This window comes from Hemicordylus capensis, chromosome 2, assembly GCF_027244095.1.
Source record: "Hemicordylus capensis ecotype Gifberg chromosome 2, rHemCap1.1.pri, whole genome shotgun sequence".
NCBI classification, from domain to species: Eukaryota; Metazoa; Chordata; class Lepidosauria; order Squamata; family Cordylidae; genus Hemicordylus; species Hemicordylus capensis.
The window spans coordinates 64,336,412-64,357,547 of NC_069658.1; the positions used below are offsets into that span (position 1 = coordinate 64,336,412).

The 21,136-nt window shown below is 41.9% G+C and overlaps 1 protein-coding gene across 8 annotated transcripts in view; it reads left to right on the forward strand.

The window, feature by feature from the left end:
* The window catches only part of CAST (calpastatin), a 94,663-nt gene that overhangs the window by 6,779 nt on the left and 66,748 nt on the right, over positions 1-21,136 (forward strand). For 5 of the 8 annotated variants that reach the window (XM_053292474.1, XM_053292475.1, XM_053292476.1 and 2 more), the window contains exons 2-3: positions 7,265-7,324; positions 19,766-19,837. In XM_053292474.1, the coding sequence (XP_053148449.1) occupies positions 7,265-7,324; positions 19,766-19,837 (132 nt within the window). The remainder of the gene's footprint in view (positions 1-7,264; positions 7,325-19,765; positions 19,838-21,136) is intronic. The other 3 variants (XM_053292480.1, XM_053292482.1, XM_053292481.1) reach the window with 1 other exon arrangement.

Here is a 21,136-nt window from a genome sequence, read left to right on the forward strand (position 1 = left end):
TCTTGTAACTCTCTTGTTTACTCTTATTTGCACAATTCTTGCATTTGCATAACTTGCTCTACTTGCATGAGCACAGAGTTAGTGGACTGATGTACCCCTGTGTGGTATGTCAGCAGAGTCTTTAAATATGTGTCAATTTGACAAGGGTCAGATGGGCAAAGTAGGTCAACCTTTTTGCTTGTGCAGAAATATGCAAGCTCCCATTTTTATATGGAACTCCTGTTTTGCATTCTAGATAAAGGTAAACCAGTAAGAGATTCAAAACTGCATTGTTTCTCTCTCTTTCTCTCTGGGAACAACTTTGTAACTGTTCAATGTTTGCCTTCTGTTTGGAACTTTACACAGCTATCCAATGCAACTGTAGCTCTTAGTGGCTTAAGAATGGAAGGGAAGAAATTTGAGAATAAAATTGTGTAGAACGTAGGCTTTGTGGAATTGTAAGCATATCCAATGGCTGCTTGCAGTCCTGTGCACAATTACTTGGAAGTAAGTTCCACTGTGTTTGACGTTAATGAAACTGTTCTGGAGTGTTGGCTATGCACTCCGGACTAACTTGGGAAATCAGCGAAGCAAGAGCAAGCATTACAGAATAAACTTCTGAAATACTTCATTACAGAATGAACTTCTGCATAGCTTTGGTCTTGGAAAGTAATAACAGAGTTAAACTCAAAGTACAATCAGGTTTATTTAGGGCAATGGGGTGCAGAAGGAAAAACTGATTGATAAGAAACACAAAGCAATACAAATAATAAGACTAATACGAAACTGAAGCTCACGACAAGGCATTTTAGCTTGAGATTCAAATTAAAATCAACTCAAGGCTGGCCAGAGAAATGGGCCTTTGGAAAACAGCTTTAGACTTTAAAGAGAGCAAGGAAGGAGGGTAGTAAAGGAGTTTTGAGCATAGGTTGGTTAGTATATCTGGATTCTTCTGATGGTGTGTCAGACACCTGTTGCTCAGTGGGTGCTGAGGGGTCTCTCTCCTTGACCAAGCAGGAAAACGGGATGCCAGAGTGGAGGCATGCATGTAACTTGTGAGTCAGGAAGCCAGTAAAAGTCTAAAGGAGGTCTGATCTCAGGAGACTAGTTTCTCTGATGCAGCCAAGTGTGCTGTTCAGATTTGGCCTGAAGACAGCTAAACTGGAGGCTGAAAGCGGGAATGGCATAAGGGCCAAGGCACAGCCAGATGGAACAGCTGATGCCCAGAGACATGTACATTTAGCAAGTAAATATGGAGAAGAGACCCACTGTTTGTTGGGGTTTGTGGTACAAATAGGCAGGATCCTGCCCTGGGGCCAAATGCTGAACACACCACTTTCCTGAGAAGGGTGACATACATGGCGGACAAAAAAATACATTTTGTCCTGTTCAATCCTAAGTGAGTGTTCTCTAGTCTAGAGCAGTGTTTCTCAATGTTTTTGGAGTCATGGACTGGTACATCCTTTGTGCACAGTTTCCAGGACCAGCAGTTAGTAAAGGGGTCACCCCCCTCACTCCCACCCCCAAGCACCCCCCAAAAAACAATTTCAAGCCGGGGAGGGGGGCACTGCCGCTGGGAGCTCTCCAGAGCTCATTTCTAGGCAGGCAGCCCTTGCTGCTGGGATAACACTAATCTAGCTTCCTCGAAATGAACATTATCCTAGCAGTGAGGGCTGCCTGCCTAGAAATGAGCTCCGGAGAGCTCCCAGCAGCGGTGGCCCCCAGCGGCTCGAAATTGGTGGGGGGATTGGACCAGCACGGATCAGCACTGGTCCACGGACCGGTGGTTGAGAAACACTGGTCTAGAGCACAATGACGTTAAAAGGTTTAGACAATCTGTATGTAAAAACATTGAGTTAGTGGATTCAGAACTTATCTTGTGTCAGGACGACCTGACACTACCTGAGCTGTTAATGAGGTCTTTCCCCATGCTTCGTGCCATTTATTTGTTTATTTGATTTCTATACTGCCCTTCCAAAAATGGCTCAGAGCAGTTTACACAGAGAAATAATAAATATATAAAATGGATCCCTGTCCCCAAGGGCTCACATTCTAAAAAGAAACATAAGAAAGACACCAGCAACAGTCACTGGAGGTACTGTGTTGTGGGTGGATAGGGCCAGTTATTCTCCCCCTGCTAAATAAAGAGAATCACCACGTTAAAAGATGCCCCTTTGCCAAGTTAGCAGGGGTTAACACATTATGTTAGTTAACATATGTTAGTGGGACAAGCCTGCTGCAATCTTATCTCTTATTCCTGTGAAAGTGATTAGCTAGAAGGCACCTCCTTTGTGCTAACAAGGAGAGGAGTTTCGGCTACTCCTTTAGAGACATAATTTCGCCTTAACTCGGGTGTGCTCAGCAACCTCCTGAACAGACAGGAAAGCACGGGGGAATAGGTCCCCTTTCAGTTGTGTGTTAGGCTTGACCTGGAGTTACCTTCTCATGCTGCCTGTTGAGCGACTTATCCTTGGGAGTTAGCCCATGTAGACAAATGGTGTGCCCATGTTCCCACGTGTTCAGATAGTCAAAATGGAAACTACAAGCCTGTAGTTTCAAATCACATGTAGGGATTGTGTTGGGAGTCCCCAAACAGGCTCTTAACATTGAGCAGGTATGCATAGGATTGTACTATATATTTGTTTACATTTTAAATATGAGTTAATGCAAGCTTAAATATATTTTGCACAGCATTTAATGCAATTAGGACTTTTCTCCTCTCTTTACCATGGAACATTCCTCCATTGCCACAGTCTTCTGGTTTAACCAGACCTTTATTTTTTCTTGAAACTTATGTAAATTCACATAAGCTAGTTCCCTCTGGTGTTGGTGTAGTTGTTGGTGTTTTTTTTTAGCAAGTGTACCGATAGTGTATAAGCCTTTTTGTCTTATTGGAATCTGTGTCTTCTAGTTTGCTGGACATGCCTTGCAGATCAAGGAGTCAGAGCTGTCAATTGTGGCTACTAAGAACATGCTTTTTATGGCTTTTTATTATGCCTCATTGAACATTATTGCAAATGCTGATGAGGAAAACTGAAACTACTGTTCAGTTGACAAGTTGAGAAATTACCTTTCTTTTTATACCATTGTTGACTGTTACTAGTTGATATTATTTATTAAATTGGATGCATTTCAAAAAATGTGGTTCCAGCTAAACATCAGATAAGGCATGCCTTCACATACTAGCAGAAGGATACTGGACTTTGGATTGTGCTTTTGTATTTTCCACCCAAAGAATGTTTGGCATAATTATAAGTCAAAATACTTATAACACTCTGTCACTGAAGAGTCGTATAATTGGTTGGCTTATTTATATTTGTACACCATCCCAAACTTGCATCTCTGGGCAGAAATAATATCACTGGGAGCTCCATGCCGATATTTATGGCATTTTATTTTATTATTTGATTTCTATACCACTCTTCCAAAAGTGGCTCAGGGCAGTTTACATTAAAATAAAAACTAAAATCAATTAACAGTTAAAATCAGAAATGATAAAAACAACATAAAGCCATTAACAATTAAAACATTTTATACAGTTTTTTAAAAACCCTGGAAACCAGGCCAAACATTTACGGTTTTAAAACAGTATTTGTATTATTTTTGAGAGCTTGTATACTTGGAAGGAGGACAGGGATGTAGAAGCCTTAGATTCAGAAGTGGTTCACAGTGCATGTTGAGTACTCATTGACGTGCATCTGTGAATCCACATATTGAAATGTCCATATTGCCTAATGTCAATTCAAGCACATCACTGTTCTGAGAAGGTGGTTCACACATCTGATTGAGAATCATCAATTCTGAGAAATCAAGCAGAGAGAGAGAGAGAGAGAGAGAGTGTATACACACACACACACACACACACACACACACACACACACACACACACACACCAATCTTGGGAGGCATCCTAAGGAAAGATGCTGTGCTGGGATATTATTGGTTAGTATCTTTAGTGCTCAGGATTTCTCAAAATGTTTGTGGCTTATTTATTTATTTAAAATATTTATATACCGCCCAAACCAAAACCAAAGGAGAGCTGGTCTTGTGGTAGCAAGCATGACTTGTCCCATTAGCTAAGTAGGGTCTGCTCTGGTTGTATTTGAATGGGAGAACACATGTGAGCCCTGTAAGATATTCCCCTTAGGAGATGGAGCTGTGGCTCTGGGAAGAGCAGAAGGTTTCAAGTTCCCTCCTTGGCTTCTCCAAGATAGGGCTGAGAGAGATTCCTGCCTGCAACCTTGGAGAAGCTACTGCTGCCAGTCTGTGAGGACAATACTGAGCTAGATAGACCAATGGTCTGACTCAGTATATGGCAGCTTCCTGTGTTCCTGACCTGCAACTCTGGAAGTTTTCTGGTCTGTGGTTGTGTCTGGATTGCTGGAAAGCAACCACAATTCCTATATTACTTCATTTTCAGCCCGAGGTAACTGAACCTGCAAGTGTCAGAGAACCCTGAAAGAAAGGAGTGGAGGTGTGCATGCCAGGTTGCTTGAGGCAACCGTGCCAGAGGTTCAGGTTTGTGGTCATCCGAATGTGGGAACTTGCAATTCTGCAAGAAAAGTGACCCAAGGTTTCCGATCCCAAACCTAAATTTTGAACCCTAGGCTGTACTCCAGTTTCGCTGCCAAAACCTAAAGTCAGAAACAAGCATCATGTTGTCTAACGGCTGGAAGCTTTGAAACTGGAGTTGAGGATAGGAAGCTCCTCCCTCTCTCCTCCAATTGGCTACCATGGCTGTCCTTCATAAGGAGGAGAAAACCTACGCAACCAATCCCTCCCCCTGCTTTCAGGCTCCCAGGCTCTAGATCGGGATCGTCTGGGAGCATGGCAGGGGGAATGGGGGCAAACAGCAGATCCATTGAACCCATGGTTTGCCATTATGTTTGAAAGCAGACTCTGTGTTTGTTTCAACACAACTAACTAAGGTGAAGGAAATCTTTGCAAACTTGCCATGAACAGCTGAGTCAATTCTTTGCTGTGTCTAAATCTGAAGCCTAATATATGTGCTAAAGAAGCTTTAAATGATTGATCCTAACATCACTATGGAAAGAAAATATTAACTTTTCCCACTGTTAGCTTGGACCCATAAAAGGATAATTTGCTGCTGTTTTGTGTTAATTTAGTGCCAGATTTATTACCTACCTACTATAAAAGAATAATGGGAGACATAAGAGAATTTCCCACAGTGCTTTGTGGCTGTTGAAGGGAAACACTATAAAGGCCTGCATCAGAAATTTATGTTATGGAAATGCTGTGTCAGCACCTTAAGTGGGTGGGAAAGCAAGGTGCAGCTCACCTAGTGAGTAGATCTTGCTCACAAAGCTGTAGGATGTTCTTTGCTTTTAACCATATACTTTTCATAATCTGTTGGATTGATGTACTGAGAGTTATTGTGGTTGATTAGTGGGATTGTGTTTATTCCTCTGCCAGCCTTATTTGCATTACAAATTATAGACACAGTTTGAAATGAGGAAACATGGACTTTGCGTACTAAAGCATACTGAAAGTAAATCCATGTGGCGATGCTTAGTCTAAGAGCCCTACCTAAATTTTAATTTAATCTGAAGTTTGATAAATTTAGTACCTTTTTATATAATCTGCATGTAAGGTTATGAATTGCTGTATAAAATAGGATGTTGGGAACCGGCTATTCTTGTTGCCTTCTGGAATGACTGATGGGACCCAGAGTAGCACTGTGTAGAAGAAATGGAGGGTCTGTGCAGACGGGGCAGGCTTAATTGTCAAGGACTCCCACTGGGTTCCATGGGATTACAGAGATGGTGAAACCAGTTGACAAAATGGTTGGTTGGGAGGGCATGGAAATTGGTTTCCCTCTTTAAAAACAAAACAAAACACTTGGTCATCCCAGAACAGGTTTAGCTTGTATCCCTCTCGGTATCCATCTTTTATTTTCTCCCCTATACACGAATAATTGCCATTCATGGCCAAATTACATGTTTGAAGGAATACATTTTAAAGAATTGTGCTTTCAACCAAGAAGCTCTGTTTGTCATGAAAGCCAGCTGTGTGCACCAGGGGAAGGGTGGTGGGATTTTACTTTTTGTTTTTAAATTGAGGAAGCCACCTCAAGCAACAGTGTGCTGGAGGAATGGGATAGAAATGCTGTAAGTAAATATCCTGGTTGGGACTGCAGCACATGGGGAAGAGGGGTTATGCTTCCTTTTGAAGCCCTTTTTTGTTGAAAATCAACCCCATAAGGCTGTTGCTTTCCTGCAAAGGTGCTATTTGCTACCAATAGCCAGGAAGTGGTGATCCCCTAGCTCAGCATGCCCTCAGGATTGGGGTCCCCAATGTGTTGTGAAAAAACAGTTGCAAACATGCCTTTCTAAATTGCATGCAGGTACATGTCCAGTTTGGCCCTCACTCTGGGGGTGGGGAGTAAAGTGCTCCTATTGGGGGTGTTGCTATGTTGAGAGCAGAACATGCCCACTGCCCCTAAGATTGGAGGTGGTCTCCACTGAACAGAACAGCATCAGGGATGCAATGTGCAACTGTGAAGTACAAACCTTTTTGTCTTCCAAGGGTAGTTGAAACACAGAAGCCCTCTCTTCACCCCATGCATCATAATGATGAACATTTTTGCTTGTTTAATACAGTTATCACAATCTAGAAAGCCACTTTAGGTGATCTCAACTATTTATAGGCTCTGTGGTCGCCAGGAGTCAACATCGACTCGATGGCACACTTTACCTTTTCTGCCCTATATAAAATCTCTGGGTGGTTTACAATTAAAACTTTATATCATATAAAACAAATTAAAAGAACCATCAATAAAACATAAGCCCAAAGCTTGGTAAAATAGATGTTTCTTCAAAAGTTGCTTAAAAACAGCCAGAGATGGGGAGGTTCTGATTTCATTTGGAAGTGTGCTCCGGAGCCCTGGGGCAGCCCTAGAGAAGGACTGGATTTGGTGCTCAATAAATGAGTTGCTGGACCTCCGATCTTAATAGGTGATGGGATTCATGAAGAAGAAAGTGCCCAAGCCATTCAGGGCTTTATAGGTAATATCCAGCCCTCTGTATTTTATATTATATTTGTGTGCACTCAGCAGTACTTCTGAACAGCAGTGCCAAGTTTGCCATGGGAGATGGCAAACAGTTTTAAAATATAGCCTTCTCTATTGTGCAGGGTGAGGATTGCTGTTCCAGAAATACAAATCCAAAGCTCCAGTGTATTCATAGCTTGTTTATGCAGTTCTCTGTTCAAAATCTTTAGTAGGTGATATGTTGATGTTAATCAATCTGCCTTGTTTCCCTTACAGCACAGTGACAAAAATGTGAGTGGTACATCAGGAGAGAAAAAGGGAGCAGAAGCAGCAGAGGTAACTACAAAGCCCTAAGTTACAATAATTAATTTGAATAAAAATGATTGCATTAAATAATGTGATTTATTTTAAAAATGCAATTCTTGAATGGAGAGTGGTTTCACTCAAAATCCATAAGGTGAAATAATTGCAGATGAGAAAGCTTTTATGAATAAAAGCATTATTTCCCCCCTAAAGTTTTCCTGCTTATGTTTTGCTTGGAAGTGGTGCTGCCCATCCATTTTTTCCTTCAGAGTTCAACCCTAACCTTTAATTCAGTGCCCCAGGAATGATTTCCCAGTCCAGTTTGTTTCTAGGATCAGAACTGGCCTGGGAGGAAAAGGAGTTTCAGGTGACTGATTGTGGAGAGAGATGTTGCAGGGAGGGTTGGGGACCCCTCATCCATACTGGATGTTAAAAACTTGGGCTGCATTTGCACATAACACGGTACTGCAGTTGAGTGGGCCTGCGGTTCCATGTGCATTATGTCTGAATATAGGCAACCCAGGGTACACTTGGCAACAAAACCAAGGGTTCAGATTTAGAAGTCCAATCTGCTTGCCCCTTAAAATATGTAAGGCAACACCTTCACAGGACCTGAAACTGTTTGTTACTGGTTTGTTTTTCCCTAAGTGTGGATTGAAATACACCATAGTTCCCTGATTTTATATATAACCAGAATTGGTGATTTACTGCAAATTAAAAGCTTTTCCTTTCCCCCTATTCTATGTGAAAGAGGAGGAGAGACAGAATGTGTGAGCCCACAACCTTCAGAGGCTTATTCTCACATTGGGGGAAAATATGATTTCCTGTTGCATCTGAACCTGGCCTATGTAATATAGACTGAATATTTGTATGCACCAGATTCTGTTATAAATCTAAGAACAATGATAAAGTGTTTTAACTTAAAGTCTTCCTAGAGCCTCATTAAAAAAAAAACAAAAGACATCTCCACCCTAAGGCGTTTACAGTCTAAATTTAAACAGTGTGGGAAGGGAAAGGCATGGAAGTAGAGAGGCACAACAGAGTAAACATCTTTGTTTAACAATATCTGCCTAGCATGCTGAAACGGCATTCTTTGAGTTCAAAAGACCAGGAATCTGACATTTCAACCACTCCAGCCATCATGTCACCTAAATCTCAATTGTGCTTTTGAGACTTCCTGAATGAGTGGCAATTTACTTGTAACATGAGCTCTTCTGCCTTTTTATTAGGCAGATGACTAAATATCGTATTGCCTAAAGAACAAGGGCTGCTGTAATACACACTCTCTGACTCTGTCTCTGTTCACTTGCTTCTTTCATTGCCTAAGTTCTTTTCCAGCCTACCTGTATAAAGGAAGATGTTGTGCCGTACTGTAGTCCTCGAAGATGCAGAGTCCAAATGGAAATCATTGTTCATAGACAGTACAGTGGTATTACGTCATGCATCAACTAACAGTGTAGTGTTTTTAAATTTGGAGGCAGCAACAACTCTGTTTTACTTTTAAAATAACTTGAATCAAATTTTAATATTCATCGTGCTGAACATGTACAGGTCGGGTATCCTTTATATCCGGACACTATGGTAGGGTGGGGGAAAAGTCTCAGCTCACTTTAAAAATGCGGTCAGGCCGCCTCGCTCAGGGCCAGGCTGCCCCCTCCCACCTCCTCTGCTCACCTCTTTAGCCGTCTACCGCCTCATTGCCTCCATTGCTTTTCACCGCCCATCACTGCTGCCCCTTCTGCTTGCCTCCTCACCACCGCCACTGTTTTCCTTTCCCCCCCGCTGGAACTCTTGCGCACTCTCACGAGAGTTCCACTGTGTACCCCGCCCCAAGGCCCTGCCATGGCTATTGTTCTGGATTGTTTTCAGCTATCAACAGATGGAAGGACAGAGGGAGAGAAGAGGAGAAGGAGGGAGGCGGCAAGAAGGAAGTCTTTATTACAATGCTGCACAGTGCCCAAGCCCTATCAATGGACGATTCCAAAATCTGGAAAAGTCCAAAATCCGGAACCTATCCAGTCCGAAGCAGTTCGGATAAGTGATTTTTGATCTGTATTTGTGTCAGAAAGCTATCAAAAATTACTAAAGCTATATCGCTGATATAAGCCTCAATTTAGAGAAGAGAGAGTACAGCAGGAGATTGCATGAGTACTCCTGTGTTCTCAGATACTTCTCTCTCTCTGTTAGCAGAAGTGCACCTAGGTAATTTTGGAACCTGGACCTAAAGGCCTTTGATCCCCCCTGCACCCCGGCTGCAAGTTAAGCATCATTTTTTAACACATAGGTTCTTGAGGGCACAAACCACACCTCCCATGATAGACTAAAGAGGATGGGGGGGGGGCAGGGGGTATGGAGACCCTGGACTTTGGCCCCAAAGTCCAGGGGTAAGAGCACCTCTGGTTGTGAGATAATTCTTAGCATTTGTATAGCACTTCTTGAGTGTGCAAGATGCTTCGTATGTGTTATCTCGCAATAAAGCTTACAACAATCCTGTAAAATATGTAAGTACTATTATCCCCATAATGCAACTGGGAAACGGAGGCTGAGAAGGAGTGGCTTTCCTAAGGCCACTTGAGTGAATTCATGATGGGGGTAAGATTTGAACCAGGGAACTCATGATTCATAGGGTGAAAAAAGGTTGGCACAGGCCGGCCAGCCAGCTAAAAACTTTACTTATCAGATGGTTCATCGAGCTATGTTGGTATATTACTAATCAGGAAACCACCCTCTATCGGGCATAATTTTTCACTCGTCGTGGACGAGCAGACTTCCTGAGCCCTTGTGATTCACAGCTCAGACTCTAGCCTCAGTTGATCATCTGTTAAATGAGATGGAGACTTTGGCTTTTGTCTGAGTCTAATGCTTGCTTCCCCCATTCCCTTCTACCTGTAGTCAAGAGTGGATGGTTCTGCAGTAACAGTACCAAGTGATAATATCTTCAAGATAAACTTGTCATTACTGCTTTTTCTACTGTCTGAACCCATCCTCCCTGCTTCATGCCACTTTTGAGGCAAACTTCATTCACTTGATTTGGAAAGTGACCATTGTGTGGTAACGGGGGGAGTTAAAGGCAAACAATTCCAGTTATGACATTTCTATTCCTGGGTTCACATTGAAAAGCAAGATTACTAGGCTGTCATTAAAATTCATTTTAAAAGAAGCTTGCCAGCCTGAGCACTATTCTTCAGGAATATATTTTCTCTATGGAATTTGCCATTTGCCAGTTGACTTAAATGGCTAGCATCCTAATCTATAACTTATATAGTAGGTCTGCCTGTGATGCTGGTGTAACTTTCTTGAAATGCCAGCCTGATGCTCATTTTGTGATGCAGCTGTTAGTACACCCCATCTTTAATATACACTGGCTGATCTTGACTAATGCTGCACGTGTGCTCAATTGGCATGCATACAGCATTAAATGGCACACTTCAGAAGCCTGGGTGACTCCATGGACCAGTCTCCATGCTCCAGATGTGCTCTGTAAAGCAGAAACATACTGCTGAGAGTCAGGGATGTGTTTCTGCTTTAACAGAGCACTTCCAGAGTTTAGGGAGAGTTGCAAATTATATGTGCTCTTGCAGAAGAGTGGTCACATTTCAGAAACACAAGGACTAAAACGGGGACTAGCATTACATGTGCACTGATGTTAGGAGCATGCATGCAGCATTAGGATGTCAGCCACTGTACCTGAAGTGCTATAGCAAGTTTTAGGAATGATTTTGTAGTAAAACTGGTTGTTCCAAGTAGCAATTATGGCTTCAGAGAGAATATTGGGAAATGATGCAACCTAAAATATTAATAATTGGGCTCACAGTTACATTTGAGGAATAATTCTGCCTTGTAATAATGTTGAAAGCTATACATGAATTTGCAGACTATATGCTGTATAGATAGACTTGGGAATGTCAGCAGGATTTAATTTACAACTTACTGCAGAAATAGGTTGTTAGGGGTGTGCACGAACAGGTTTGGCAGTCTATTCAGATTGCCGAACTGGTTTGAAAGACTGGTTCGAAAGACCTCCCCGGCTGCGTTTCCCCCTCGGGTGCTGCTTCCAAAACCGCAGTCACAGGGTGGCTATATACCTTCTTGCCACCCCAGTCAGTGTAATACCAGAAGTGGCCAGTGTGTGTGTACACATGCATGATGCGTGCATATGCGCTTGCCACTTCCAGTATTGCACTGACTGGGGCGGCAAGAGGGTATACATCAGCCCTGCAACAGTGGTTTTGGAAGCAGCACCAGAGGGGGAAATGTGGCAGGGGAGGTAAGGACACCCTCCCCACACCTTAAAGCTACTCCTCCACCTCCCAAGTGTGCACGGAACCAGTTCCATGCACATCACTACAGGGGATGTGTGTGTTGCGTTGTGTTGCATTGCATATGTTATGAGTGGAAAAGTGATAGGTATGAATGGAGTAAGGAGAGCTTCCTGATTTCATATGATAGCAGAGTATATAATCTTGCTTCCTGAGCTTTTTGCTGTCTATGTTACTATTGTGTTGATCAGTAGAGTAAGATGATCACTTATGGGATGCAAGCCAGGCTAATCATAAAATATTAAAGGTAATGAACACAGGTGCCAATTAAATGAGTGAGCCAGCTTTGAGAGATAAGCATCGGCATCTAATTTCAGAAATTTTGGACCAGCAAGGGAATATTTTTAATACTTCTAGGAATGACCACTGATTTGTTGTTAGATGGTTCATCAGTGATCACAGCACTTATACTCATATACCATATTTGAGATCAGTTTATCTGTGAAGCAATTTATAGTGTGCATACAGAAATCTAGATGCTTTTCAGATTGTATACTGACTGACATCCAGACTAACAAAAGTGCAGCTGCTATGTGAGAAGTACCAGTGCTGCTGATGGTTTTGATTAATGCAGCACCAGCAATTTGTGCATTGGAGGGTGAATTTTGATGACCTCCCCTTCCCCAGGAAGTGCTCTGTCTGATTAAAAAAAAATTCCCTGTGGGTTGCATTTTTTGAGCAGAAGAAACACTTCTGGGGGAAAGGGGCTGTCAGAATTCCACCCTTCCTGTCAAGCTCTGGTGCTGCATTAGCTGGGAGTTTGGCAGCAGCACCAGCGCTTCTCATATAGCTCTTGTGCTGTGTTAGTCTGGATGTCACCCATGGATTTTAGGGCTGGAATTGTATTTTAATTTGGTTTTAACTTACTTTATTGATGATCATTTATGCAACACTTAGGATCTGATGCAGCTAAAGCTGTGGAGTTTTAAGCTTTGCTTGCATCGGTGGGACTTCAAAGTGCTTTACTTTGGCTAGATTGTGCTCCTAAATAATTTAAATCTACTGCATTATGTTTAATTATTTAATTAGCCTAAGTACAGAACTTTGTATTTGCCTCTGTTGGATTTTGTGGTGTTCCATTCTATCAAGGTCACTTTGAATTTTGTTTCTGTCTTTTGAGGTGTTGGATATCCCTCCCAGTTTTGTGCCATCTGCAAATTTGATTAGAATCCCTTTCACCCCTTTGTCTATGGCATTGATAAAAGTGTTGAAGAATACTGGGCCCAGGATAGAGCTCCATGGCAACCCTCTCAAAACCTCCCTCCAGTTTGATGAGGAGCCATTAAGGAGCACTCTTTGCACAGAGTGTCCGAATCGGTTGTGAATTCACCTGACAGGATTATGAGCTTTCCTGCATTTGACCATTTGACAAGATTGATGCATTTGACAAGGCTGTGCCATAAGTTAAATAATTAAGGCATGAGGTGAATTGTAAGAACCAATCTGAAGCAGTGGCAGCCGGTGAGGGCGGTGGCAAGAGGTACCTTTTTAACAGACTTAACCAGCGATGTCACCCAGTGGTGCTCTTTGGACTGGACATCCAGGACAAAACATCCAGGATCAAAACCAAACTGGTGAATCTGGTTCCATGCATACCCCTATTCAGAAATTGAAAGGTCTGTCCAAATGAAGAGAACAAAAAGGAACATAAACTCTGGCAAAAGAAATGCAAGGATACGTTAAGGGAGGTGAAAAGAGAGTTTGAGGATCATTTCGCTAAAAGCATCAAGGGGGATGACAAACCTTTTAAAATAAATCAGAAGCAGGAAACCTGTCAATGTAGATTGTCAGTCCATTAGATGAGGGGGTGAAAGGGATTATTAAGGAGACTATGGAGATTGCAGAGATGCTAAACTGGTTCTTTGCATCAGTCTTCACGGCAGAGGATACTGAGCGTATACCTGTGCCTGTACTGAGCTTCTCAGGGACAGAGGCAAAAGAACTGTTGGATAGAGATGACAAGATATGATGATCTTTAGCTGTCTCCAAAAAAAAAAATCTCCAGGGTTAGATGGCATCCACCTGAGAGTCCTTAAAGAACTCATATGTGTTATTGCCTACCTCCTTGCAAAAATATATAACTTATCCCTACAATCAGGCTCTGTACCAGAGGACTAGAAACCTGCCAACATAACACCATTTTTCAAAAAGGGATCCAGTGGGTTTCCAGGAAATTACAGACTGGTTAGTGTAACGTCTGTGGTAAATTGTGTGTAGGGCAAATTGATGGAAAGCATTCTCAAAGATAAAATTGTTAAGCATATAGAAGATCAGGCCCTGCAAAAGGAGAACCAGCATGGCTTCTGCAAAAGGAAATCTTACTTCATCAACCTTTTGGAATTCTTTGAGGGTGTCAACAGGCATGTGGATAAAGGTGATCCAGTTGACATAGTATACGTGGACTTTCAAAAGGCTTTCGACAAAGTTCCTCATCAAAGACTCTTGATAAAACAGCAGTCATGGGATAAGGGGACAGGTTCATGTGTGGATTGGTATCTGGTTGAAGGACAAGAAACAGAGGATAGGTATAAATGGAGGAAAGCAAGAAGTGGGGTCCCCCAGGATTCTGTACTGGGACCAATGTGCTTACATTTATTCATAAATGATCTAGGAGTTGGGATAAGTAGCGGCCATATTTGCAGATGACACCAAACTATTTAGGTTAGTGAAATCCAAATTAGATTGCGAGGAGCTGAAAAAGGATCTCTCCAAACTCGGAGTGGGCAACAAAATGGCAGAAGCGGTTCAGTATTAGTAAGTGTAACGAGATGCATATTGGGGCAAAAAATCCCAGCTTCACATATACGCTAATGGGGTCTGAACTGTCGGTGACTGACCAGGAGAGGAATCTTGTGGTTGTGTTCAACCACAAGATTCATTGAAAGTCTCAACAGAATGTGCGGCAGCTGTGAAAAAGTCCCATGCTTGGAAGGCGATTGAAAATGAATCTTCTAATACCATAACACCCTTATACAAATCTATGGTGTGGCCACATTTGGAGTACTGCATACAGTTCTGATCACCGTACCTCAAAAAGGAAATTGTAGAACTGGAGAAGGTACAGAGCAGGGCAACCAAGATGATCCAGAACACCTTCTCTACTAGGTAAGGCTACAGTACCTGGGGCTTTTTAGTTTAGCACAAAGACTGAGGGTCCACATGAGGGTCTATAAAGTCATTAATGGTGTGGAGATATATATTTTTCTCCTTCTTGCATAACACTAGAATGATGGATCATCCCATGAAACTGATTGCCAAGGAATTTAGGACCTAATTAACCAATGGAATTTTCTGCCACAAGATGTAGTGACAGCCACTATCCTGGATGACTTTAAGAAGGGCTTAGAATGCTGGACTAGATAGATCTTGGGCCTCATCCAGCAGGGCTGTTCTTATTATATAAAGTGTGGCTTGCGTGACTTGTAGAAACTGTTTATTTCAAAAGATGCAGCTATTGTATCAGAAGAGAAATTGCATAATTTTTTTGATTTCATCATTGTTTCTGCGAGATCTGAAGGATTTTGTGTGTGTATGAGATTGTTGCTAGAAATATAGAATACAGTTGAAATATTTTGACTGGAAACTAGATGAAAGATCATCAGCTTGCCCAATACACATGTATGCTTAAAGAAGCCATGCTGGGTAATTGGGAATACAAATGACCAGTACAGAGAGTGGTAAATGTCTAGATCCTGATCACAGTATCAACTGAGCCTGGGGAATGTTCTTGGGACTGCTGGGAAATAACCATACAATTAGCCTAATTTAGAAGGCAGGCCAGGGAGTCCTTAGCAGACTTTCAAAGAGATGAAATGCATTTGTCATTCTTCTTGCTCCCTTTTGGCTCCCTATGTCACTCATAGCACCAGTGTGAAATACTGTCTTATTCCTGAACTATTTCTTCTCGGATACGGCTCATCGATGTCAGGCACCTTTGTATGGGTGCAGAAAGAAAAAGAGGGGGGTTACAGTTGGGTCCAAATTGAGTTTCCACAATACATGTTTCCACAATACGATCTCCTGACTCACAAAACAGAAAATCAAGTTCACTGTATATTGTTGCTGCCCCCGTGCTTGAATAGGAAGTTGATAAATGGGAAAAGACTGCATTAATGCTTAATGTCCTCTTGTCTGAGTCAGATAATTTTTCTGACAATGTGCTCTTTACCTTTATGAAAAATTAAATATAATCATAGATTATTTTGTCCATGGATGTGGCTGCAGCTTTCTGGTTTCATAAATATTAGTGTTAAGGCATTTTTATGGTATCTCACTCAGAAAATATTGTTACACATGCTCCCCACTTCCCTGAGTGGTGAAAAATTCTAGGAGTACAATGTTTCCCAGATTCTGATTTCCTTTGAAGGCTTATGGTATAAAATCCCTTTAGGCTTATGGTATACAGGAGACCCTTGAATATTGCGGTTCTGCATTTGAAGTTCTGCTTGTTCGTGGGCCACCTGTCTGCATATTTATTTCTTTATTATATTTTTATACCATCTGATATGTAAATCTCTAGGTGGTGAGATACATTATTGTGAAGGTAGTTCCGCTTATTTGTGGCTTTCTTAATCCCCTGTAATAACTAATCCCCCATGATAACTAAACCTGTGGCCACTGGGAAGTTGGGAGAATGCCCATTAAATCGCCACTCTCCTTGCTTCGCAGCTGGCATGCATGGAGGCTTTCAGAGGTGGTGCAGGTGTCAGGGTGCCTTTCCCTTTGTCTCTTCAAGCATTGGGATACTTAGAGACAGTGGGAGAGGCACCCAGCCACTTGTTCCACTTCTTAAAGTCTCCCTGCATGCCAACTGGTACACGGGGAGGCTTTAAGAGGTGGCACAAGCGGCTGGGATACTCCTTAAGTGTCCCAACCACTCACACTGCCTGAGTGTGGAAACCAAACCCCATTTTGGGGGGTTAGGTTAAGCACTCCAATATCATTGATTCATTGTTCACTGGACTTTCTCAGAACGCAACCCCTGCGATATTGGAGGGCTTCCTGCCCTTGTTCTATTTTCAGAGATATAGGCTGTTCATAAAGTTGAACTGAAATAGCAGAGCACTTCAAAAGCAGCACTAGGTTACATCAGATAACCAGAGGGAAAACCTTGCACCCTAATATGTTTGAGTTCTGGCCTGCTTCTCCAATCTTTCCCGAAACAGTCTATTTCTCTCTGCCTCCCTCATGAGCTTCCTGTCTGTTCCAAGTGGCTCCTTCTTGTTTTTATACACATGCACATCAGCTTTTCCCTTGAAGTGGAGGTGAGTAGATGCCATGGTACAAAACTCCGACTTCCCCCTCTAAGGTGATCTCTCAACCATAAACTTGAATTAAGAAACCTCAACTGGCCTAACAAAAGAATAGGCCGGCTATCATTCATAATTGTAACCCCAAACTAATTACAATATCTTTACAAGTGCCTTTTGACTTCTCCTCTATTAGCAGGATTAAATAATACTGTTTATATTGCCTGGACTTCCCTGCAAACAATATCACGGGGGAAAAGAAAGTCCTGGAAATGGGCTCCAACCCAGTGGCATGAGGGTCTCATTGCAATGTGGTCAAATCTTTTGACCACATATCTTTTTTTTCCATGCAAAAGTTTAGCACTTCTACCTTTTTGTTAATTTCATGTACTATTGTGCCAACTAGTAGCCTCTGGACCAAAGAAGCCAAAATGTGCTGGCTGGTGGACTTGAGACCCACTGCTTAATTGGCTTGGCCTATCTTCCATTACCATAGCCTTGGATCCAATAATGCATGCATTAGGTCTTAGATGCCATGGCTGAAGTAAAATAAAACATAGGCTGTGGACACTTCCAGCCTGGTTAAATTTGTTTAGATAATTTTCAGCAGGTGTAACAAAAAACATATTATCACACCCTTTTTGCAAGTAGCTCAATTTAGCATACAAAGCTCTTTCCTCAACTTTTTATCCTTGCAACAATACTGTGAGTACGTAAAGCTAAGAAAGTGATTTGCTCAAGGTGACTCTGTGAGCTTATACATAAGTAAGGATCTGAATCTGGTTTTCCCCATTTCTAGCCTAACACCCTCATTGCTGACACCACACTGACTCTTGAAGGATGTTGACAGGTTGCCTTGGAGAGATTTGACCAACCAACAATATGCTTGAGACTTGCCCATCTTAGTTGATCTGACCATCGAATCTCTATAGCTCTACTGATCTGTAGATGAAGCGATGCCCTCTCTTTTGATGGAGGTCCTTGTGTGTCCACTTTTGTATTTTATTGTATTTACTTTATATCCCACTCCTCCAGGGAGCCCAGAGTGATGTACATGGTCATATTTATCCCCACAAAAACCCCGAGAGGTAGGTTAGGCTGAGAGATAAGTGACTGATAAGCATGGGGGTAAGGATGTATCTCCTTTATGGTTTGTTATTTTGTAAAGTGTCATGTAAATTAATGGTGCTGTATTAATAATTTACCATTCTGGGAGAAGATAAGCGTGTGCTATTCAGTTTCACGCATTCCTAAAGGAAGTACTGTCCTAGGCCGGATCTTGGCTGGAAATTGCCTTATAGATTAAAACTAGAGAAAGATAAGGGGCACAGTGACACAGCAGATTCTTCCAGCCTCTTCAGTAGCCTTTGATACATTGATCATTGGATTTTGCTAAGCTACCTTGGACATGCCACACTGCATGGCAGTAATTCTGCTCCTACTTTTGAAGCTTTCTGAAAAGATAACATTAGCTTACTTGTTTGTTTGTTTACTTTTATTGCAGCCATAGGCCAAACAGAAGCAGAAGTGACAATAACACAGCCATTCAGAATTACAATAAATAGAGTAAATATAACAGTATGTATAAAAATAAAACTACTTCTGTTCTGCCCCATGAGAACTGACCTGTGCAGTACTATAACATTCTCCTTTAACACCAATATTTTATATATATGGGAAGCTGTTGGAAGAGACCTGGAAACATGGTATCTTTCATATATCTCCTTGTTCTCATAAAGACTTATGGTCTACTTCTATATTCCTTGGTATGGCTTAATTATGACAATTCTCCAAACAATAATTAAGAGGGTCAGAAATTGGGCACAAGCTTGAGTGCTCCCTCCTTTCCTTTTGTGCACAGCTTTCATCTTGATTTTCTATGTAACACTAACCAAACTAAATTGTTGCATCTGAATCTGCAAACTATGGCCAGCAGTTGCCCTTCAGACATGAACTGGACAACCCACTCCAAACTATGGTTTCCAATTCTGGTATGGAGGGAAAGCATTCACCATAGCTTGTGAATGTAGAAGTCTTGGAAAGCTGTGGTTAGCATTTAATTGAAGTTGGCAAGCACTGTTCCCTCTAAGGCGTGCACACACTCACATGTCCGCTCTGATGTCCGCTCAGTTAATTTTAGATCCTGCTCAGGTTGAATTAGGAAGACCCCACTCTGTATGCAAGTGTGCACACAGTGCCTTGATACTGCTGCCAGGAACAAAACTCATTCTGCACAGAGATGTAAAAAATTAGAGGGACCACTGTTGGCAAGCAATGTAATGGGTAAGATGGGAGAAAGGAGTGTGCGAGTCCTCTAGAGCAGGGGTTCTCAACGTTTGGCCTCCAGATGTTATTGGACTTCAATTCTCATGATTCCCAACCAAAGGCCACTGGGGCTGGTGATTATGGGAGTTGAAGTCCAATAACATGTAGAGACCCAACGTTGAGAATCCCGACTCTAGAGGACTGTCTGAATTAAGTCTTTGTGCTTAATTCCTTTGCATCCCAGCGTGGTGTAGTGGTTAGAGTGCTGGACTAGGACTGGGGAGACCCAAGTTCAAATCCCCATTCAGCCATGATACTTGCTGGGTGACTCTGGGCCAGTCACTTCACTCTCAGCCTAACCTACTTCACAGGGTTGTTGTGAGGAGGAACTTAAGTATGTAGTACACTGCTCTGGGCTCCTTGGAGGAAGAGCGGGATATAAAATGTTTTTTTAAAAAGTAAATCTAGAGTATCTGTGTTCAAGCTTTCATATAATGCTAACTAAAAAATGGTGAGTATGTTAATATGCTGACTAATATATTAGGAGCACCAACTGGGGGGAAAACACCAGAAATGGAAGCCTATCTTTATTTCACCCATAGTAGTAACATTTTCTTATTTAAATTTCTTTTGTTTCTCAGAAAAAACCTATACCTACTAGTATCACTGGATCTTCCAAAATTCAGACAAGTGGCACGTCTTCCGTTGGCAAGGTAAATTGTATTTTCTTAGATTTGACCACCTTCCTGGAAGTGTGACCAACAGATGCATTGCTAACAATCTAATCTTAAACACTGATGCTGGTGGTATCTGCTTACAGAGCTAGTTACTGTATCTGCAGAGGCATCATTTATAACTTGTGTTTTATGGTGTGGCACTGATGCAGGAATTGGTATGGTCTGTTGCAAGTCTATAATCTCGTAAGCCCTTTTAGACGTGTGAAAAAGCTGGCAATTTTCAGTCTCTATAGGCCCCTCCACCCACTCAAAAGCACTAGAAACTATAGCGGAAATTTGAGTGATGAAAAATCTGTTTGTCAGATCCTATACTTGAAGGGGCGGGATGATTGGAAATAAATCATGTCAGTATTTTGCAATTTCTTGGATGCTGTAGAAATTTAGTATGTGTCTATATGTTTTGTTTTGTTTTAAAGCTATTTTGGTTGAATTTTTAAATTTGAGACTACATAGGTTCAAGCAATTGCAATGTTAAACTGGTCAGCTGCAACTTTAATGTTTTCTGTGGTTCCAGCACAAAATGAATGTTTGTATAAATCCAAATTAAAAAACTGTGGTATTCAGTTTTTAAATAAGCAGTTTTTATTATGTCTAACACACAATTAAGAGATGCAGATTAATCTTGATTAACAGATGTGAGTGATCTTGCTCAAGTTTCAAAGTTAACAAAGATACTTACAAAGTTGACTATAGCTCACACTAGGTATAGTGGCACATTGATATAAACCACCCTGAAAAGGAATAGTACTGGGAAAGCAGTCTTCATCTTGCATTTAGTTGACCAAATTCAATGGATTGGCTTTAGCTGCAATGATATGAGCAGAGATTTGGAGGCCGTAGTTAATGATTTGGAGGCCGTAGATGATCCGGTAGCTGTGGTTCCACTTCCTCCACCTGCGATCCCCCTCCTACTGAGCATGTCACTTGCCTGGCAAGCATTGGCCCTAATGTGAGAGGAGGCATGCTTGTGTGAGGAAGTTGAGCGCAAGTCCCGGGTCTCTGCATTCAAATGACACCATGGGGTCAGCAGAGCTCCAGTTCCAGCAAGCAACCAAACTTCAAGCCAAGGGTTCAATCCTCAATAGGAAGGTGGCAATGGAACTGCAGTTGTGGTTTTCCCGCATTTGGATGATGAACACCAACCTCAGGTGAATGTAAATGAGGGTTGCCGTGTCATCTGAACTGGGCCTAAAAATGAGGAATACGCCCCCACTGCCCACTCGAGTATTACAAGCACTGCTTGTCAGTATTGAGGTATTCTTGACTAGGTCAATA